Source organism: Sphaeramia orbicularis, chromosome 13, assembly GCF_902148855.1.
Source record: "Sphaeramia orbicularis chromosome 13, fSphaOr1.1, whole genome shotgun sequence".
Lineage (NCBI taxonomy): Eukaryota > Metazoa > Chordata > Actinopteri > Kurtiformes > Apogonidae > Sphaeramia > Sphaeramia orbicularis.
The window spans coordinates 50,284,284-50,304,283 of NC_043969.1; the positions used below are offsets into that span (position 1 = coordinate 50,284,284).

Genomic DNA, 20,000 nt, shown 5'->3' on the forward strand with positions numbered 1-20,000 from the left:
TGACATCAGCATAGCTTGAAAAAAGTCATTTAATGAATAATATTATTTGAGGCATTACGTTATGAAATATTTGAAATATCTCAGTCCAACAGGTTTAGTGACGCAGTGAAACAGTGACACACTTTTCCTGACTTTTTGGGTCCCCACTTCACCTATGCCCCTCCCCCACTCACCTGCTGCACAGAGCCAGGGGTTTGTAAAAATGCAGCATAAACATATAATAATATATGAAAAATAGGATTATGACAGCAGCACATCTTAATTAAGTGTAATTTGGTGGTTAAGGGAGGACACACTTTTCCTGACTTTTTGGGTCCCCACTTCACCTATGCCCCTCCCCCACTCACCTGCTGCACAGAGCCAGGGGTTTGTAAAAATGCAGCATAAACATGTAATAATTTTAAGAAAAAAGTAGGATTATGACAGCAGGGCATCTTAATTAAGTGTAATTTGGTGGTAAGGGAAGGACACACTTTTCCTGACTTTTTGGGTCCCCACTTCACCTATGCCCCTCCCCCACTCACCTGCTGCACAGAGCCAGGGGTTTGTGAAAATGCAGTATAAACATATAATAATTTTAAAAAAAAATAGGATTATGACAGCAGCACATCTTAATTAAGTGTAATTTGGTGGTTAAGGGAGGACACACCTCTGTGGTCCGCACCACACCTGTGCCTGGTCTGACAGGTGGAGCTGTGGGCAGGACACACCTCTGTGGTCCGCACCACACCTGTACCTGGTCTGACAGGTGGAGCTGTGGGCAGGACACACCTCTGTGGTCCGCACCACACCTGTGCCTGGTCTGACAGGTGGAGCTGTGGGCAGGACACACCTCTGTGGTCCGCACCACACCTGTACCTGGTCTGACAGGTGGAGCTGTGGGCAGGACACACCTCTGTGGTCCGCACCACACCTGTACCTGGTCTGACAGGTGGAGCTGTGGGCAGGACACACCTCTGTGGTCCGCACCACACCTGTGCCTGGTCTGACAGGTGGAGCTGTGGGCAGGACACACCTTTCCTGACTTTGTGGGTCCCCACTTCACCTGTGCCCCTCCCCCACTCACGGGGTTCCCCCTCGGTGTGAGCAGGGGTCAGGGTGTGGGTCAGTGACAGAAGGCAGCAGCAGCAGAGGACAGAGAAGGACGGATGGAGAAAAATAAAAAGAACGTGGACAAAAACAACAGAAAACAGAACACTAGGTAAGTTTACAGTCTTGCACACTTAAAATATTAATTAGACTTAGCATTGTGGCTAGCGTGTTTACAGCTAAAAGCTCACTCGTTTATATTAGCTAGCATGGTCGCTAATGCTAACATGCGCTAGCTTCACATTATAGAATGTTGGAACAGTATGTTTTAAACATTAGAACCGTGCACTGATATTTCACCGGTTTCACATGTATTGTTTGTGTTTCAAACCTGAGTTTTCTTAATTTAATCACTGATATTACAGTGGAGTGCAGAAAAGGGGCGTGCCCGCGGTGCTGCGAGTATAAACAGACAGTGGAGAGTATTTAAGTGACGTCAGCTGTAGTCTATGTAGCTGGAGCTGTGTCACTGCATTAAAGGCTGAGTTTAAGGTTTAGATTTAGACTTTAGCACACAGGTGTCCTCTGACGCACTCTCTGTCCGCTGACGGGAGCGTGCACACCTGTGTGTGAGGGAGCGTGCACAACGCCATACCCAGAGCAGAGGAGAATAGTTAACACGTGACCGCCTCATATAAAAAAGGTAAATAACATAAGGCTATTAACCCAAATATCAAGGTATAATTCTGTTCTATAGGAAAAGTAACTTTAAATGACTTCTGTTGTCATCTGGCGTTATATATAAAACATAAAATGAACTTGCCCCCTTTAATATAATGGTAAGAGAAACTGGATTTTTTTGTTTGTTTTGCACCTCTTAAACTGACCGCTCCATTACGTTTCTTGTTGCATATTAACGTGTGTCTGTGATTTCATGCAGAGTCCAGCTATGTGTAGCTAGTATCAGAAGCTCTCTGTCTGCACTGTATGCAACAGATAATATAAACAAAGCAGTCACCTGTCAGCTGACCAGACCAGGACCCCAGTAGAACTGTGCAAGTACCTGCTCTCCCCTGACAGTTATTGTTTTTGGACTGTTCTGCAGAAATAGTGTTCAGACCAGGTTTTCTGCACGCTTACAGCGTCTGAAGGACCATCATGAAAAATGCTTATCCAAGTACACGGAGTGGGAGACTAACCAAACACAGGTAAAGATGACTGACCTTTAATATTCACATTTGACACAATATTGCAGTCATATGTAGTCATGCATGCATGCATACTCGGCTGCTGCCTATAAGGAAATTAAAGAATATTTCCAGCTTTGTATTTTTTTTTTTAAGGTAATTCGGAGATGTTCATATCCTGGTGGAAACCGTATAATTGTATAATTCCTCATGCACTGTCCAGTCTGTGGTAGTGAGTGAGCATATGGCAAAAATTGCACATCACAATCATCTGTAAAATAGATTTTATACAAAGACTAACTTATTTCATTGGGCCTTTTACATATTATGTTCTAGTTGTGTTTTTTTTTTTTTTTTCATGGTGGTAATATTTGTATCTGTTTTAGTCCTCAAGACTGCCACACCAAAGAAGGGTGAATACCACACCACAGGAGACATCATCTGAGTTAATCCCACCCTCCAACAGCTTGGTAAACTCAGAGACCTATCCCACACACTTAACACAATATACTCGAGTAGTGCACTACCTTACACCACATGTTCAAGGAAGAAGTTAATACAGTTCATCAAGGTTGTCTTGATTTAGATTGCAGAGTTGTAAGATGAATCAAATGTGTGAATAACACAGTCAGTGGTTTTTACTGTAACAGCGGCTCTCAGTCACAGTCACTTTCAGCAGTAATATTCAGCCTTAGTTCATCCAAACAGCACCAAACCTTTCTGCACCAACCTAGTGTGTGTACTGACGGTTAGCCAGTATTCTGTAACTGTAACTGTAACTCAACAAAATTAGAAACAATACATGTAGTCACATCCGTCTGTTCTGCCTTTTTAGCCCTTAGGAAGACCTCATAAAGAGGAGGAGGCCTCATCAGGACCATCTCCTGAGGTCCTGGCACCTTGCAATAGTTTGGTAAGTATTCAAAAGTTACTGTTATTAACCAGCAGTAGTGAGAATACCTCCTGTAAAATTAGAGCATACTACATATTATACCACAGTGCATGTCCTGGAAGTTACTAATTATGTTTCATATTTGTATTCATATTATGGATATTTACACTATTATTTTTCCAACATAGGAAGCATGCAGTTTTGACCCAAACGTTCCACCACTGGAAAGAACTGACAGCATATTTGTAAGTCTGCATATTTAGTTTTGTCTATCAACCTCTATTTAACCTCATAGCTTTTAATCCTCAGACACAAACACCAAACCTTTCTACACCAACCTTGTGCCTGTACTGACAGTTAGCCAGCATTCTGGTAACTGTGTAACTCAGCAAAATTCGAACCAATACATGTAGTAGCATTCATTCATTTCATTTATTTCGTTCATGGTTGAGCATTTCATCAGTAAGCATTCAATAATTATCAAGTAAACAAACATGTCCACACCCATGCTCGAAAAGGAGCAGGATGAAGAAAATCTTACATTTCCTGCCCCCTTCTAAATAATAATAACCTTAATGGTTAGCCATACACAACTAGCTATAAAATCATACTGTATAAAGTTAGACAAACCAAATTAAATACATCCAAAGATAATTTAAAAAATGAATACAAAACCAAGTGCAAAACGACATGTGCAGAAAGTACAAAACATAGGTAAATATAAACCTGATGAAATGATGCAAAAACATTATACCAGAGCAAAATAAGTAAATAAATATGTCACAAAATGCAAAACAAATACGAAGCCAAATGTAAATCTTATAACTGTTCATATCATCTCATTGTTCTTTCTTTCTACACTTTTTTCATTTGGAATATGTTTTTACAGCCCTTCAGCTCAATATAAAGAGAATTCCAGAGTTTAACCCCACCACTGCTTCACAGTTGTCTGTTCACACTGGTGTTTGAGATGACCTTTCCTTCTGTGCTCTTCCTTCTCTGAAGTGAAGACAAACAGTTTTTGTAATTTAGCTGGTACTAGTTTACTTTTGGCCTTGAACAGAACAAGTAATGTCTGTAGCTTAACTAGCTCCTGCCATTTCAATAATCCAGAATTAATAAATAATATATTAGTGTGTTCCTGATCATCTGCTTTATGGATAATCCTGATAGCTCTCTTCTGTAGGAGATACAACGGCTTTGTGTTACTCTTATATGTATTACCCCAGACATTCACACAGTAGCTAATATATGGCCATATAAATGCACAATACAGGGTTCGCATCGCTCTGTAATCTAACAAATACTTTACCTTGTTTAAAATGAAAATACTCTTTGACATCTTTTTTCCTCACATGTGCAATATGGGACTTCCATGTCAGACCTTCATCCAATATTACTCCCAGAAAGCAAAGCTCAGAGAGTTTCAGCTAGATGGTAGAGTTTTAGGACGACCTTACTTTTTTTAATCAGATTTCTTTGTGGTTTATTCTTTCTTAGGACCCCAAATATATGGCTGGACATGGCAAGATGAATCCTCTGCTACAGGTATCCCACAGACTGTTTGCCCATTAACTTTTTCAACACAGAATCACTGAGCAAGCATTGTTAATAGCATTATTAAAACACATTTTAGTTGGTAGATTTCTCATCCTATGTGAGGTTTTTATTCATAAGCAAAGAAAGAAATCAAAGATTGTACATGGCAAACAAGATTATACCGCTACAACAATCAAAATTCTACCAATATCTTGTAAACTGGCTAAATTTAAACAGACATAGCTGCCCTGTGATTATTAATTTGAATAGTATCTAGTATTGGTTAATTTGTAGAAAAATACTAAAACAAAATGTGAAATATATATCAGGTTTGGTACCGCATCAGCTAGTACAACTGATGATGTAAATTATTTTAGTGTTTGTGTTATGTATTAATAAAAAAATATCAGCTTTCAGGACATTGCTTAATGAAATTACACATCTGATTAATTGATGAAGCTGGCTGGTCACTGAATTCTTTGACATTACTAGTATGTGAGTCTGTTAAGTGAGTTGTAGTGACACCAGCCTTGTAGTCTATGGGTCTGATTGTCTTTTTTTCTGTCTTCTTGTCTTAGAGAGCTCAAAGAGGAGGAGTTGGACACCTGCAGAAGTGTGTGCAGAGGAAAAGACTCTAAAGGCGTTCATAGACTGTGGAAAAGTTCCCAGGAAAGCAGACTGTGTGGCTTGCATCAAGGCCTCACCACAAGAGCTGAAGTCAAGAACCTGGAAGGCTGTTAAGTACTATGTTAAGAACCGAATAACAGCAGTTCAGCGTGAAGGAGCAAGACGGTATTAAAGATTTTCTCAGGCTTTTGTTTTGAAAGGTTAATATCTCCCTTACCTCTACACTGGAGCTGCATCTTTTCTGTTTTGTTTTGAAAAACAGTTTCCTGTTGTTTTGGGGGGTTTGTGGATCTAAACATTATCTGAACAGCCTTTTTTTTATAATCACAGAAAACTGCAGTGCATTTAGTTTTGTTCAAAATTGTTATGGTTCATCACAACGTTTGTGTGGCGTTATGTCCAGTTGGTGCAATTTGCCGAGCGTAAAATATGATTTAAAATCATAGTATTCAATTTTGTTTAAAATATTCTGGGAAAACAAAGGCACTTTTTTGAAGGCTTCCATTTAATGTGTGGCAGACACGAATCAATATCAGAATGCATCACTACACTGAACACAAGTCTTAACTGGATTTTAGGGTCTCTACCATCATGTTTCAAAGCTAGCTGGAGGGAGAGGAAGATGATCAGGAAGTAGCTGGAGAGAGAGGAAGATGATCAGGAAGTAGCTGAAGGGGAAGATGAGCAGGAAGTAGCTGGAGAGAGAGGAAGATGATCAGGAAGCAGTTGGAGGGAGAGGAAGATGATCAGGAAGCAGTTGGAGAGAGAGGAAGATGAGCAGGAAGTAGTTGAAGAGGAAGATGATCAGGAAGTAGTAGGAGAGAGAGGAAGATGAGCAGGAAGTAGTTGAAGAGGAAGATGATCAGGAAGTAGTAGGAGAGAGAGGAAGATGATCAGGAAGTAGTAGGAGAGAGAGGAAGATGATCAGGAAGTAGCTGGAGGGAGAGGAAGATGAGCAGATAGTAGTTGGAGAGAGAGGAAGATGAGCAGGAAGCAGTTGGAGAGAGAGGAAGATGAGCAGGAAGCAGTTGGAGGGAGAGGAAGATGAGCAGGAAGTAGTTGAAGAGGAAGATGAGCAGATAGTAGTTGGAGAGAGAGGAAGATGAGCAGGAAGTAGCTGAAGAGGAAGATGAGCAGATAGTAGTTGGAGAGAGAGGAAGATGAGCAGGAAGCAGCTGGAGGGAGAGGAAGATGAGCAGGAAGCAGCTGGAGGGAGAGGAAGATGATCAGGAAGTAGCTGGAGAGAGAGGAAGATGATCAGGAAGTAGCTGAAGGGGAAGATGATCAGGAAGTAGTAGGAGAGAGAGGAAGATGATCAGGAAGTAGCTGGAGAGAGAGGAAGATGATCAGGAAGCAGTTGGAGGGAGAGGAAGATGATCAGGAAGCAGTTGGAGAGAGAGGAAGATGAGCAGGAAGTAGTTGAAGAGGAAGATGATCAGGAAGTAGTAGGAGAGAGAGGAAGATGATCAGGAAGTAGTAGGAGAGAGAGGAAGATGATCAGGAAGTAGCTGGAGGGAGAGGAAGATGAGCAGATAGTAGTTGGAGAGAGAGAGGAAGATGAGCAGGAAGCAGTTGGAGAGAGAGGAAGATGAGCAGGAAGCAGTTGGAGGGAGAGGAAGATGAGCAGGAAGTAGTTGAAGAGGAAGATGAGCAGATAGTAGTTGGAGAGAGAGGAAGATGAGCAGGAAGTAGCTGAAGAGGAAGATGAGCAGATAGTAGTTGGAGAGAGAGGAAGATGAGCAGGAAGCAGCTGGAGGGAGAGGAAGATGAGCAGGAAGTAGTAGGAGAGAGAGGAAGATGAGCAGGAAGTAGTTGAAGAGGAAGATGATCAGGAAGTAGTAGGAGAGAGAGGAAGATGATCAGGAAGTAGTAGGAGAGAGAGGAAGATGATCAGGAAGTAGCTGGAGGGAGAGGAAGATGAGCAGATAGTAGTTGGAGAGAGAGGAAGATGAGCAGGAAGCAGTTGGAGGGAGAGGAAGATGAGCAGGAAGTAGTTGAAGAGGAAGATGAGCAGATAGTAGTTGGAGAGAGAGGAAGATGAGCAGGAAGTAGCTGAAGAGGAAGATGAGCAGATAGTAGTTGGAGAGAGAGGAAGATGAGCAGGAAGCAGCTGGAGGGAGAGGAAGATGAGCAGGAAGTAGTTGGAGGGAGAGGAAGATGAGCAGGAAGTAGTAGGAGAGAGAGGAAGATGAGCAGGAAGTAGTAGGAGAGAGAGGAAGATGAGCAGGAAGTAGTAGGAGAGAGAGGAAGATGAGCAGGAAGCAGTTGGAGGGAGAGGAAGATGAGCAGGAAGCAGTTGGAGAGAGAGGAAGATGAGCAGGAAGTAGTTGAAGAGGAAGATGATCAGGAAGTAGTAGGAGAGAGAGGAAGATGAGCAGGAAGTAGTTGAAGAGGAAGATGATCAGGAAGTAGTAGGAGAGAGAGGAAGATGATCAGGAAGTAGTAGGAGAGAGAGGAAGATGATCAGGAAGTAGCTGGAGGGAGAGGAAGATGAGCAGATAGTAGTTGGAGAGAGAGGAAGATGAGCAGGAAGCAGTTGGAGAGAGAGGAAGATGAGCAGGAAGCAGTTGGAGGGAGAGGAAGATGAGCAGGAAGTAGTTGAAGAGGAAGATGAGCAGATAGTAGTTGGAGAGAGAGGAAGATGAGCAGGAAGTAGCTGAAGAGGAAGATGAGCAGATAGTAGTTGGAGAGAGAGGAAGATGAGCAGGAAGCAGCTGGAGGGAGAGGAAGATGAGCAGGAAGTAGCTGGAGAGAGAGGAAGATGATCAGGAAGTAGCTGAAGGGGAAGATGATCAGGAAGTAGTAGGAGAGAGAGGAAGATGATCAGGAAGTAGCTGAAGGGGAAGATGATCAGGAAGTAGTAGGAGAGAGAGGAAGATGATCAGGAAGTAGCTGGAGAGAGAGGAAGATGATCAGGAAGCAGTTGGAGGGAGAGGAAGATGATCAGGAAGCAGTTGGAGAGAGAGGAAGATGAGCAGGAAGTAGTTGAAGAGGAAGATGATCAGGAAGTAGTAGGAGAGAGAGGAAGATGATCAGGAAGTAGCTGGAGGGAGAGGAAGATGAGCAGATAGTAGTTGGAGAGAGAGGAAGATGAGCAGGAAGCAGTTGGAGAGAGAGGAAGATGAGCAGGAAGCAGTTGGAGGGAGAGGAAGATGAGCAGGAAGTAGTTGAAGAGGAAGATGAGCAGATAGTAGTTGGAGAGAGAGGAAGATGAGCAGGAAGTAGCTGAAGAGGAAGATGAGCAGATAGTAGTTGGAGAGAGAGGAAGATGAGCAGGAAGCAGCTGGAGGGAGAGGAAGATGAGCAGGAAGTAGTTGGAGGGAGAGGAAGATGAGCAGGAAGTAGTAGGAGAGAGAGGAAGATGAGCAGGAAGTAGTAGGAGAGAGAGGAAGATGAGCAGGAAGCAGTTGGAGGGAGAGGAAGATGAGCAGGAAGTAGCTGAAGAGGAAGATGAGCAGATAGTAGTTGGAGAGAGAGGAAGATGAGCAGGAAGTAGCTGGAGGGAGAGGAAGATGAGCAGGAAGTAGCTGGAGGGAGAGGAAGATGATCAGGAAGCAGTTGGAGAGAGAGGAAGATGAGCAGGAAGTAGTAGGAGAGAGAGGAAGATGATCAGGAAGTAGCTGGAGGGAGAGGAAGATGAGCAGATAGTAGTTGGAGAGAGAGGAAGATGAGCAGGAAGCAGTTGGAGAGAGAGGAAGATGAGCAGGAAGCAGTTGGAGGGAGAGGAAGATGAGCAGGAAGTAGTTGAAGAGGAAGATGAGCAGATAGTAGTTGGAGAGAGAGGAAGATGAGCAGGAAGTAGCTGAAGAGGAAGATGAGCAGATAGTAGTTGGAGAGAGAGGAAGATGAGCAGGAAGCAGCTGGAGGGAGAGGAAGATGAGCAGGAAGTAGTAGGAGAGAGAGGAAGATGAGCAGGAAGTAGTAGGAGAGAGAGGAAGATGAGCAGGAAGCAGTTGGAGGGAGAGGAAGATGAGCAGGAAGTAGCTGAAGAGGAAGATGAGCAGATAGTAGTTGGAGAGAGGAAGATGAGCAGGAAGTGGCTGAAGAGGAAGATGAGCAGGAAGTAGTTGGAGGGAGAGGAAGACACGTCTTGACTGCATTTTAGGATCTCTTCCATCATGTCTCTCAAGATTTTATGAGCCTGACACAGACTGAAGCTGTAAAATTCAGTATAAAACCGTGTTGTGTGTGTAGTTTTTGATTCAGGGTCACTGCTCATGTGAGATTGAATCTTGCACAGTTCCTGCTCTCTGTTGTTCTAAAGAACTTTAATTGTTGGACATGTGGAGTCCATCTGTTCAACTGCCACTTTACTGTTGGACGTGCAATAACACAAATAAAAACAGTCATGGTGATCTGTAATTGAATAGACATTTTTCTTTGTGAAGGTCCCAAGACCAGACTGGGACTGATCGATCAATCAATCAACAAACCATCCTTCAGTTTAAAATTAACTTCATTTACAACAGATCTCAAAACAACTCATGATTGATGTTGCTTGACTTTTGACAGCTGAAAGCAGTATAAATGCTGGGTAATGTTAGGGGTCACTGGATGATATCATTATAAAGGAACATATGAAGGAACATTAACTCTTTCAGTGCCATGGGCCGATTAAATCGGCTTTACGAACACAACCTTTAAAGTGCCACGGGCCGATCAGATCGGCTTTGGAGAACACGCCATATTTGTGTACAAACAAACCATCCACCCCCATTTCTTTCTCACATTTCGATGACGTTCTTTCAAATCTTCTTGCAAATTACGATCAATAATGAATCGGCTGTGTCCGGTGCATTTTGAATCTAAGTAGCAATCGGTCGGATGTTACTGAGCGGTTTTTGACCAAGGAAGAGCTCGCGTTTCGTTTTCTGCTTGGGAAATTTTATGAATGAATTTATGAATGAAATCATATGCAAATTAGATGGCCATTTTGTAGTAATATTGTAAACACAGCGATCTGTCAAAACAGTCCCATCTGCTAGAAAATGAGTTCTGATGACGATTCAGACTTCGATTATAAAGACGACACGAAATACTGAAAAACGGCCAAATTCTGTGGCACTTTTAAGGCTTGTTAGCCCCTTAACTGTCTGGCACCGAAAGAGTTAACAACATGTTGAACCAATATGACTAAAGTAATGATAATTCAAATCATATACGGGCAACGCTTGTGTTTCAGATTGAAAATCTGATCAGCTGATGTGCCACTGTGGACAGTCAGTCACTGTAGATGTGCATCATAGCTCTAGACTGTCACAACAGTGCTGTAATTACATGCAAATAGGAAAAGCAGTTCCGGTCCCCAAGGGGGGGCAGAATACAGGTTTGGTCCCCAAAATCATCAAAATTCAGGTTTAAATTTTTTCTGTGAGTTTTAGATGTTTCAAGTGATTTTTGTGTTCCCTTAAATTTTTCATGATTTTACAAGTTAAAATCAAAGCTGTAGGACCTTCAGAAAGGGTGGATCCCACCAGACACCAGTATGTCATTGGATCCCACGGGGTAGCAAAAACGGGTATGCGTGTGTGTGTGTGTGCGTGTTTGTGTGTGTGTGTCTGTCTGTGTGTCTGTCTGTGTGTGTGTGTGTGTGTGTGTGTGTCTGTCTGTGTGAGTGAGTGAGTGTGTGTGTGTGTGTGTGTGTGTCTCTGTCTGTCTGTGTGTGTGTCTGTCTGTGTGTGTGTGTGTGTGTGTGTGTCTCTGTCTGTCTGTCTGTGTGTCTGTCTGTGTGTGTGTGTGTGTGTGTGTGTGTGTGTCTGTCTGTGTGTGTGTGTGTGTGTGTATGTGTGTGTGTGTGTGTGTGTGTGTGTCTGTCTGTCTGTCTGTGTGTGTGTGTGTGTGTGTGTCTGTCTGTGTGTGTGTGTGTGTGTGTGTGTGTGTGTGTCTGTCTGTGTGTGTGTCTGTCTGTGTGTGTGTGTGTGTGTGTGTGTCTGTCTGTGTGTGTGTGTGTGTGTGTGTGTGTGTGTGTGTGTGTGTGTGAAGTAATCTAAATTGGTTCTTATTCCTAAAACACTACCTGTACTTCTCCAACTGTTCTCCTATTTCTACTTTTTAATTTCACTCACTCACTTGTTAACTCACTACAAACGCAGACACAACCCACAGAGTGACGAGATCCGAGGAGTTTATATGACAAAGCGATACGTTCAATGAATCAATGATGTAACCTGAGCAAACAGAGGCCTCGTTTATCTTCAGTCACGTGATTTTCTCGTTAGCGATACAGGCCTCGAGTCGGGGAGTGAATTTGCGAAAGGTAGGATGGTATAATTATTATTATTATATTATTTTCACCTGACAGTTTGAACGTCAGCTGACGGCCTGCCCTGCATGTGAGTTAACTGGCAGATGAAGTAGCCAATCGGAGAAGAGCTTTTCTAGCCAATCAGAGGCAGGAAAGGCGGTACCTTCACCTACCACCTGCGTTTCTGGAATTTACAGTTGACTCTTATTTGACACTTCAGACGCTCCAGACACATGGAAGCCTCAGTTCATTTGTCTCATAGACTCAGTACTGCTGCCTCTGAAGTCTTCCATGGACATTAACTGTTTTACTGCAGAAGAACTGACTTCAACTGTTCAGCAGTTTAAAAAAGACAAACCTCTGGAGGCTCATGGACATTTGTCCAACAGCTGGGGCAGGATCTGTCCTCATTCCAACCAGAGAATTATGCAAACAGTCATCACAGCAAAGGTAAGAAAACCTTGTGTGTGTGTGTGTGTGTGTGTGTGTGTGTGTGTGTGTGTGTGATTGAAGTGAAGTTAGCAGTGGGTTGGATATTCAACAGATATTCCAAAGCCATCACCTTAGGGACTATCAATAAATTGCTGCTCTAAACCCTGGAGAAAACTGTACTCAGACTGCACTCATTTAAATGTCAGAACCAATAAATTGTCAAAGCTGGATGGCAGTTTTGCAAATTATGGCATAACTATAGGAAAGACCACTTAATATTGCTGTCCAGTCTGTATTCATATTTTTTATTAATATTATTCATATTTTGTGAAAAAATGTCCATTTTTCTTCTATAGCTTCCTAGTCATGTGACTAGGGTGACCAGCTGCTTATGAGTCACATGTGGGATAAGGAGTGTGTTTGTGTGGGACAGTGTGGGACACGGAACTGTAATGCTGGAACAAAGTCTAGAATTTTAAACAATGTGCATCTTATTGTCGAGTTTATAAATATGAATAACAACAATTTGATTTAGTTGCACACAGTTTGCATATTTTTGCACTGGGCATTTATTTTTTGCTTTTTTCCACAGGTTTCAACAACTTTTCTTGCTTGTAAAAACAAAACTAAAAATCTGCTAATAAAAACTGAAAACAGAAACCTCAAGTTTCAAATATTGCAATTACATACTTTTAGAAAATCAACTTTTTTATGTGACTACATGTTCTCAACCCTCAAATCTATGTGCAATAAAACAAAAAGGCTGAACTGACAACATTAGAACAGCTGTTTCCACTTCCAAACAACCTAAAATTACTGGGACTAAAAACCAACACAGAACAATCCAACATTTAGCATTCTACCACAGTAATAAAAATAGAATAAGATAAAGTAAATAACCTGTGGAATTTTGTCAAAAAATAAATATCCACATACTGAACAAAAGCATATTTGTGTGTTTGTTGTCTCTCAGTTCAAACTCCAAACAAAAATAGTTGAAGGGAATATGGATGAAATCTACCCAAACATCACATACACACAGTGTGTCGCTTCAGGTCATACCCGCCTCCGTGCGCGATGGAGAAATAAGTTTGACATAGTTCGCAGAATACCCTCAGAGCTCAGGAGGACGCCGGTGACAGGCTGATGGGCTCCTGACCCCATGCGTATGTTGGTTGATTGACAGCAGACACAGCCAATGGTGATAGCGCTGTCTCCGCTATAAAATGAAAGTCATGTTTGGAGGAAGGCGACTGTCCTGCACTTTGGAGAGCCAGAGCCAATCACATGTGGGACATCGTCTCAATTTGTGAGACGTGGAAAAAATGGTCATAATGCCGTGCAGTCCCACAGAAAGTGGGACACCTGGTCACCCTACAACTCCAAACCAGTCTCAAATTATTATACTGAAGAGGAACTTAAGGAAACACCACGTAATATTGCTGTCCAGTCTATATTAATATTTTTTATGAATATTCTTTTTTTTTTTTTTTTTTTTTTTTTTTTTTTACAAAAAAAGTCCATTTTTCTTCAATAGCTTCCTAGTCATGTGACCCAGCAACTCCGAACCAGTCTCAAATTATTATATTATTTTTGTAAAAAAAAATATGAATAATATTAATAAAAATATTAAAACAGACTGGACAGCATTATTACATGGTGTTTGCTAAAGTTTTTCTTCAGTATAATAATTTGAGACTGATTTGGAGTTGCTGGGTCACATGACTAGGGAGCTACTGAAGAAAAATTTACTTTTTTTGTTAAAAAAAAAAAAAAAAAAAATGATTAAAAAAATTTAAATACAGACTGGACAGCAATATTAAGTGGTGTTTCCTATAGTTATTTCATAATTATTGCAAAATTGCCATCCAGCTTTGACAATTTATTGGTTCTGACATTTAAATGAGTGCAGTCTGAGTACAGTTTTCTCCAGCGTTTAGAGCAGCAATTTAGTGATAGTCCCTAAGGTGATGGCTTTGAATGTCCATCAAATATCCAACCCACTGCTAACTTCACCTTGGGGTGTGTGTGTGTGTGTGTGTGTGTGTGTGTGTGTGTGTGTGTGTGTTTATGGAGAATTTCAGTCTTCTGTTGTACTATACTCATGTGATCAGGTAATATTAGTCTGAGGACACACTGGGTTCAACCCAGCCCTGATTCTCCTCTGCACGGTCAAACACTTTTGGATTCATCATAATCCAAAATCCCTTTAAATTAATTAAATTAATTAATTTATAATAAATTAATTTTTATTTTATTAATTTATTCATCATTGAATTTAGTCTTTTACACTATTTTAGATGAAAACATTTGTAGCTTGGAAGGGATTTTGAACATATACACACACTACTGGTCAAAAGTTTTAGAACACCCCAATTTTTCCAGTTTTGTATTGAAATTCCAGCAGTTCCAGTCCAATGAACAGCTTGAAATGGTACAAAGGTAAGCGGTGAACTGCCAGAGGTAAAAAAAAAAAAAAAAAAAAAAAGGTAAGGTTAAACAAAACTGAAAAATAATGTACATTTCAGAAAAAACAAAAAGGCAAACAAGAAATAGGTTAGCAACTTAAAGCAGTTCTGCAGCAATGGAGGTTGGTCAAGCCTGGAAAGTTGGTGCTACCAGTTCCTCCAGGTGTCCCAACGTTTGTGAATTCCTTCCGCCCTCTGTGTCTGCAGAAAAGTAGTGTTGAGTACACTTTGGTAATATACCATTGTGAGCATTATTTGAACAGTACTGTACTGCAGAAAGTTGTGTGTTACTATAAAAATGGAAAAAAGGAAAAGGCAATTAACGATAGAAGAGACAGAGCAGCGGTACCACCCACCAGGTTCTCTGTTGTTTAAGTGGGATCATTCAATGGTCACATGGTCGACAGCAGTGAGATTTTATGGGATGTGTACAGCCTGAGCTGGTGTTTAGTTACTGGACCTCTGTCCAAAACAAAAACAATGTTGGCAGAAAAGAGTGTACTTAAGTCCACATGGTACCAGGACTCTGTGGATCCATGAGAGACTTTGTACGTGTCATCACATTTATGTGGACGAACAGACGGATGGACAGACGGACGGACTGTTGAGTTTATGGACCCATACCCAGCCACCGCACCAAACATTTCATACAAAACAATCATCGCCGTCCCATTAGACTTATTCTACATATGTATAATACTATACCCACACACACACACACACACACACACACACACACACAGTCAAAACCCCCCACTGGATTACACACCGCCACACTAACAGGTCAGTTCCACAGGACTCCCCTCATACCTTTGTGTGTGATCTCCACGTCCACAGGTCGGCCTTTTACACCTGGGTCTCCTTTCACACCCTGTACACAGTTACACTGGTTACACTGGTTACACACAGACAGACTACGGCTGCCTCTGATTGGTCAGTACAGAATGACAGACTGACCTTCAGACCTTCTCGTCCAATGAGACCTGGAAGACCTGGACTTCCCCGAAACCCCTGTAAATGTAGAAACACTGTTTGTCCAGTATTTATCCTGTATTTGTTCAGTATTTCAGTATTTGTTCAGTATTTATCCTGTATTTGTTCAGTATTTGTTCAGTATTTATCCTGTATTTGTCCAGTATTTGTTCAGTATTTATCCTGTATTTGTTCAGTATTTGTTCAGTATTTATCCTGTATTTGTCCAGTATTTGTTCAGTATTTATCCTGTATTTGTCCAGTATTTGTTCAGTATTTATCCTGTATTTGTTCAGTATTTGTTCAGTATTTATCCTGTATTTGTCCAGTATTTGTTCAGTATTTATCCTGTATTTGTTCAGTATTTGTTCAGTATTTATCCTGTATTTGTCCAGTATTTGTTCAGTATTTATCCTGTATTTGTCCAGTATTTGTTCAGTATTTATCCTGTATTTGTCCAGTATTTGTTCAGTATTTATCCTGTATTTGTTCAGTATTTGTTCAGTATTTATCCTGTATTTGTCCAGTATTTGTTCAGTATTTATCCTGTATTTGTCCAGTATTTGTTCAGTATTTATCCTGTATTTGTCCAGTATCTGTTCAGTATTTATCCTGTATTTGTCCAGTATTTGTTCAGTATTTATCCTGTATTTGTTCAGTATTTGTTCAGTATTTATCCTGTATTTGTTCAGTATTTGTTCAGTATTTATCCTGTATTTGTCCAGTATTTGTTCAGTATTTATCCTGTATTTGTCCAGTATCTGTTCAGTATTTATCCTGTATTTGTCCAGTATCTGTTCAGTATTTATCCTGTATTTGTCCAGTATCTGTTCAGTATTTATCCTGTATTTGTCCAGTATCTGTTCAGTATTTATCCTGTATTTGTCCAGTATCTGTTCAGTATTTATCCTGTATTTGTCCAGTATCTGTTCAGTATCTGCAGAAGTTTTATTTAATTCCAGTCATGAACAAACATTTTATCATAACAGACTTTTCCATCATTTTATCTTTTTTGAATAAAAACCATCTAGTTTTTACATCAGGACCAAAACTCATCCTTGGAACTAAATGGTGAAAGTTTATCATGACATCCACCAACAGTATGTTTGATTATTGATCACTTACCCTGACGCCTTTCACTCCGACAGGACCAGGACGCCCTGTGTAGCCCTGAAAAACACCCACATCCATGTCCAACCTCACCTTTAACTCATCTGTTCAGTTTTGATCAGTACTATCAACACACACTCACCCTGAGCCCAGGAAATCCCACAATCCCCTTCTCTCCTTTGATCCCTGGGAGGCCGTCCAAACCCTGAAAACCACCACCACCAGGTCAGACCGGGACACTAAACATGTTCTTCACCATCAACATGAAAACCTGAAGAACCTGAAGTTAAAGACGTGATGAGAGGGAAACCAGGACCACACCTGGACCTGATGTCCACCTTACCGGTAGTCCCTGAACTCCACAGGACCCTTTGACTCCTGGTGGACCCTGAAGGACCAGAAGAAAACCAACATTAGAACATGTAGGACCAGAATAAAAGACCAGAATACGATGGAAAAGCAGACTAAACTCCCACCTGCTCTCCTTTAATGTACAGATCTTCTGGAGGGTCGACGTATTCGAAGGGGCCCGGAGGCCCCTGGAGGCCCTGCTCCCCCTGTGGGTCAGAGACTGGTACTACAGAGTACTGCATACAGTACTACAGAGGACTGCATACGGTACTACACAGTACTGCATTCAGTACTACACAGTACTGCATACAGTACTGTGTAGTACTGCTGTAGCTGTTCCTAACCCGACACCCCTTCATGTTCAAAGGCTCTTTTCCTGCACAGTTCAGAATGTCAGAAAGAAAAACTATGTGTCCAACAGTCTGCGGACCCGTTGAATCAAGGTGTTTCTTTTCTTTTTTGTTCAAAGTGTTTTTATTACATATGGAGTCACAGAAAAGTTAGGGATGGGAATCAATAAGAATTTAACGATTCCGATTCCATTATCGATTTTGCTTATCGATCCAATTCTCTTTTCGATTCTCATTGGGTGAGGGAATAAAAGAGTACAAACTAGTGTATTTGCATTAACTGTCTTTTATATTTCCATCTCTGCACAGAAAATAGAACATATACAGTATGTACAAATAATAAGAACAGATGACACCGGGCCCGGTTTGGGGGGGGGGGGGGGCGTACAGTGAAAGTGAAACTACAGACTCTGTAATAATTCCTCTGTTGCTGCATTTCCACTACATGGAACCAGTTCGACTCTGCCCGTCTCCCGTTGTTGTGCACCTCATTTCCTTTCCCCTATCTTTGAAAACTTGTATTTGAGGGGGTACGACATTGTTGCCCGCACCAGAACCAGAACTGGGCCCGAATGACGGCCTGGTGTTCACTCTGCCACTAGATTCACATGCGCCGCTAAGTAGTGAATCAAATGAATCCCATGCTGTGGACAAATGTTTGAACATACTGGAGGGATTCCACCTTTAGAAGAAATGGAAGCTTTGACAGTGTTCAGCTGGACCTGGTGTGGTCTGTTTGGACCTGGTGTGGTCTGTTTGGACCTGGTGTGGTCTGTTTAGACCTGGTGTGGTCTGTTTGGACCTGGTGGTCTGTTTGGACCTGGTGTGGTCTGTTTGGACCTGGTGGTCTGTTTGGACCTGGTGTGGTCTGTTTAGACCTGGTGTGGTCTGTTTGGACCTGGTGGTCTGTTTGGACCTGGTGTGGTCTGTTTGGACCTGGTGTGGTCTGTTTAGACCTGGTGTGGTCTGTTTGGACCTGGTGGTCTGTTTGGACCTGGTGTGGTCTGTTTGGACCTGGTGGTCTGTTTGGACCTGGTGTGGTCTGTTTGGACCTGGTGTGGTCTGTTTAGACCTGGTGTGGTCTGTTTGGACCTGGTGTGGTCTGTTTGGACCTGGTGGTCTGTTTGGACCTGGTGTGGTCTGTTTGGACCTGGTGTGGTCTGTTTAGACCTGGTGTGGTCTGTTTGGACCTGGTGTGGTCTGTTTAGACCTGGTGTGGTCTGTTTGGACCTGGTGTGGTCTGTTTGGACCTGGTGTGGTCTGTTTGGACCGTTTCTGCCTCAACACCATGTTGGCTACGTTCTGACCAAAACAATGCAGCGTACGCGTGGCATCATCGCACATGTGTAATGAAGGCAGAATCGTTAAGCAGGCAGGCAAACGATTCTAAGGACTCGAGCTACTGGGATCCGGTTCTCAAAAACAACTGGTTCTTGATTCCCATCCCTAAACACAGTCATTGTTTTTTTTGTTTTTTAACCCTAACCCATGAACATTCCCACCCTTTTGCACCAAAAAAAAAGATAATTGACAATAATAATAATAATAATAATAATAATAATAAATAAATAAATAAATAAGGAACATAGATATTAGCCACAGACTCACATTAATCAGACTACTGTGGAATAAGTGAGGGATCTGCCTCTTTTATGTGATTCAGAACAGGTTGCCAGGTACTGAAAAACTTACTGGCACATCCACTTATAGAATATCTGATTTTTTCCATTGTTAAATGATGTAAAAGATCCAGAAACCAAGATTTAAATGTTGGAGGCTGTTTATTTTTATCCATTTTAGTAGTATTAGTCTATGAGGTTGAAGAGTGGTGGTGTTTCTTTTCTAACAGGGGTCTGGAATCCAAAACAATAGGGACTAATGTCAAAATAGAGTTTTATATTATGGGATGGATATCAGTGCATTGGTTCGTTTGGGTTCAGTTATTATCTTTGTTTCCAAAATGACTCACTGATGGTTTGGACTGAATTTATATCAACATTGATTTTGTCTTTTTTTTATCCTTGACTGATTTTCAATGTTCTTCCTCTAAATGTCTCTAATATTTTTTCTGCTCTGACTGTAAATAATCATTTCCGTCTACTTTCATCACATCTGACTGAGGAAGAAAAATCTACCATTAAACTACAGTGAAATATTGATGGTCATTATTCTGAATCTTCTCCGTGCGTCCCAGTTGGTTATGGAGTTCCTCAAGGCTCAGTTCGTGGACCAATACTGTTCATCTTCTACAGGTTTCCTTTGGGGTAACTGAATAAGTAAAGGACATCATGTCTCCAGCTGTCACATGTCCTGTTCATGAGGATTGGACATAAAAATGTCAACATTTACTTATAGTTTAACAGGAGATTTTTCTTCCTCAGTCAGATGTGATGAAAGTAGATGGAAATTATTATTTACAGTCAGAGCAGGAAAAATATTAGAGACATTTAGAGGAAGAAAAGTGAAAATCAGTCATGGAGAAAGAAAAACAAAAACAACAAAAAAATCAATGTTATAAATTCAGTTCAAACCATCTGAGTCATTTTAGAAACAAAGATAATAATTGAACCCAAACTAGCCAATGTACTGATATCTATCCCATAACATAAAACTCTATTCTGACATTAGTCCTTATTGTTCTGGATCCCAGACCCCTGTTAGAGCAAAAACACCTGGATTCAACAGGTCCACGGACTTTAGTCCATTTGGTTTGTTCTGTTTCCAGTTCTGCGGTTCTAAAAGGGCTAATACTAAATGTGGATCGTTAAATACATTCATTACAAACATCTGTCAAACATT

General features: G+C 41.4%; 1 protein-coding gene and 1 long non-coding RNA gene across 2 annotated transcripts in view; one reads left to right on the top strand and one right to left on the bottom strand.

The window, feature by feature from the left end:
• col4a4 (collagen, type IV, alpha 4) overlaps window positions 1–20,000 on the bottom strand; it is a 71,112-nt gene that overhangs the window by 24,236 nt on the left and 26,876 nt on the right. The window contains exons 13-18 of the mRNA XM_030152363.1: window positions 16,977–17,057; window positions 16,844–16,888; window positions 16,643–16,705; window positions 16,516–16,560; window positions 15,376–15,429; window positions 15,229–15,289 (exon numbers count right to left, since the gene is read on the bottom strand). Coding sequence (XP_030008223.1) covers window positions 15,229–15,289; window positions 15,376–15,429; window positions 16,516–16,560; window positions 16,643–16,705; window positions 16,844–16,888; window positions 16,977–17,057 — 349 coding nt within the window. The remainder of the gene's footprint in view (window positions 1–15,228; window positions 15,290–15,375; window positions 15,430–16,515; window positions 16,561–16,642; window positions 16,706–16,843; window positions 16,889–16,976; window positions 17,058–20,000) is intronic.
• LOC115431786 (uncharacterized) lies at window positions 1,934–5,287 on the top strand. Its single transcript, XR_003937136.1, has 6 exons — window positions 1,934–2,237; window positions 2,603–2,686; window positions 3,052–3,129; window positions 3,297–3,353; window positions 4,609–4,656; window positions 5,226–5,287. It is a non-coding gene; the product is annotated as an uncharacterized LOC115431786 (long non-coding RNA).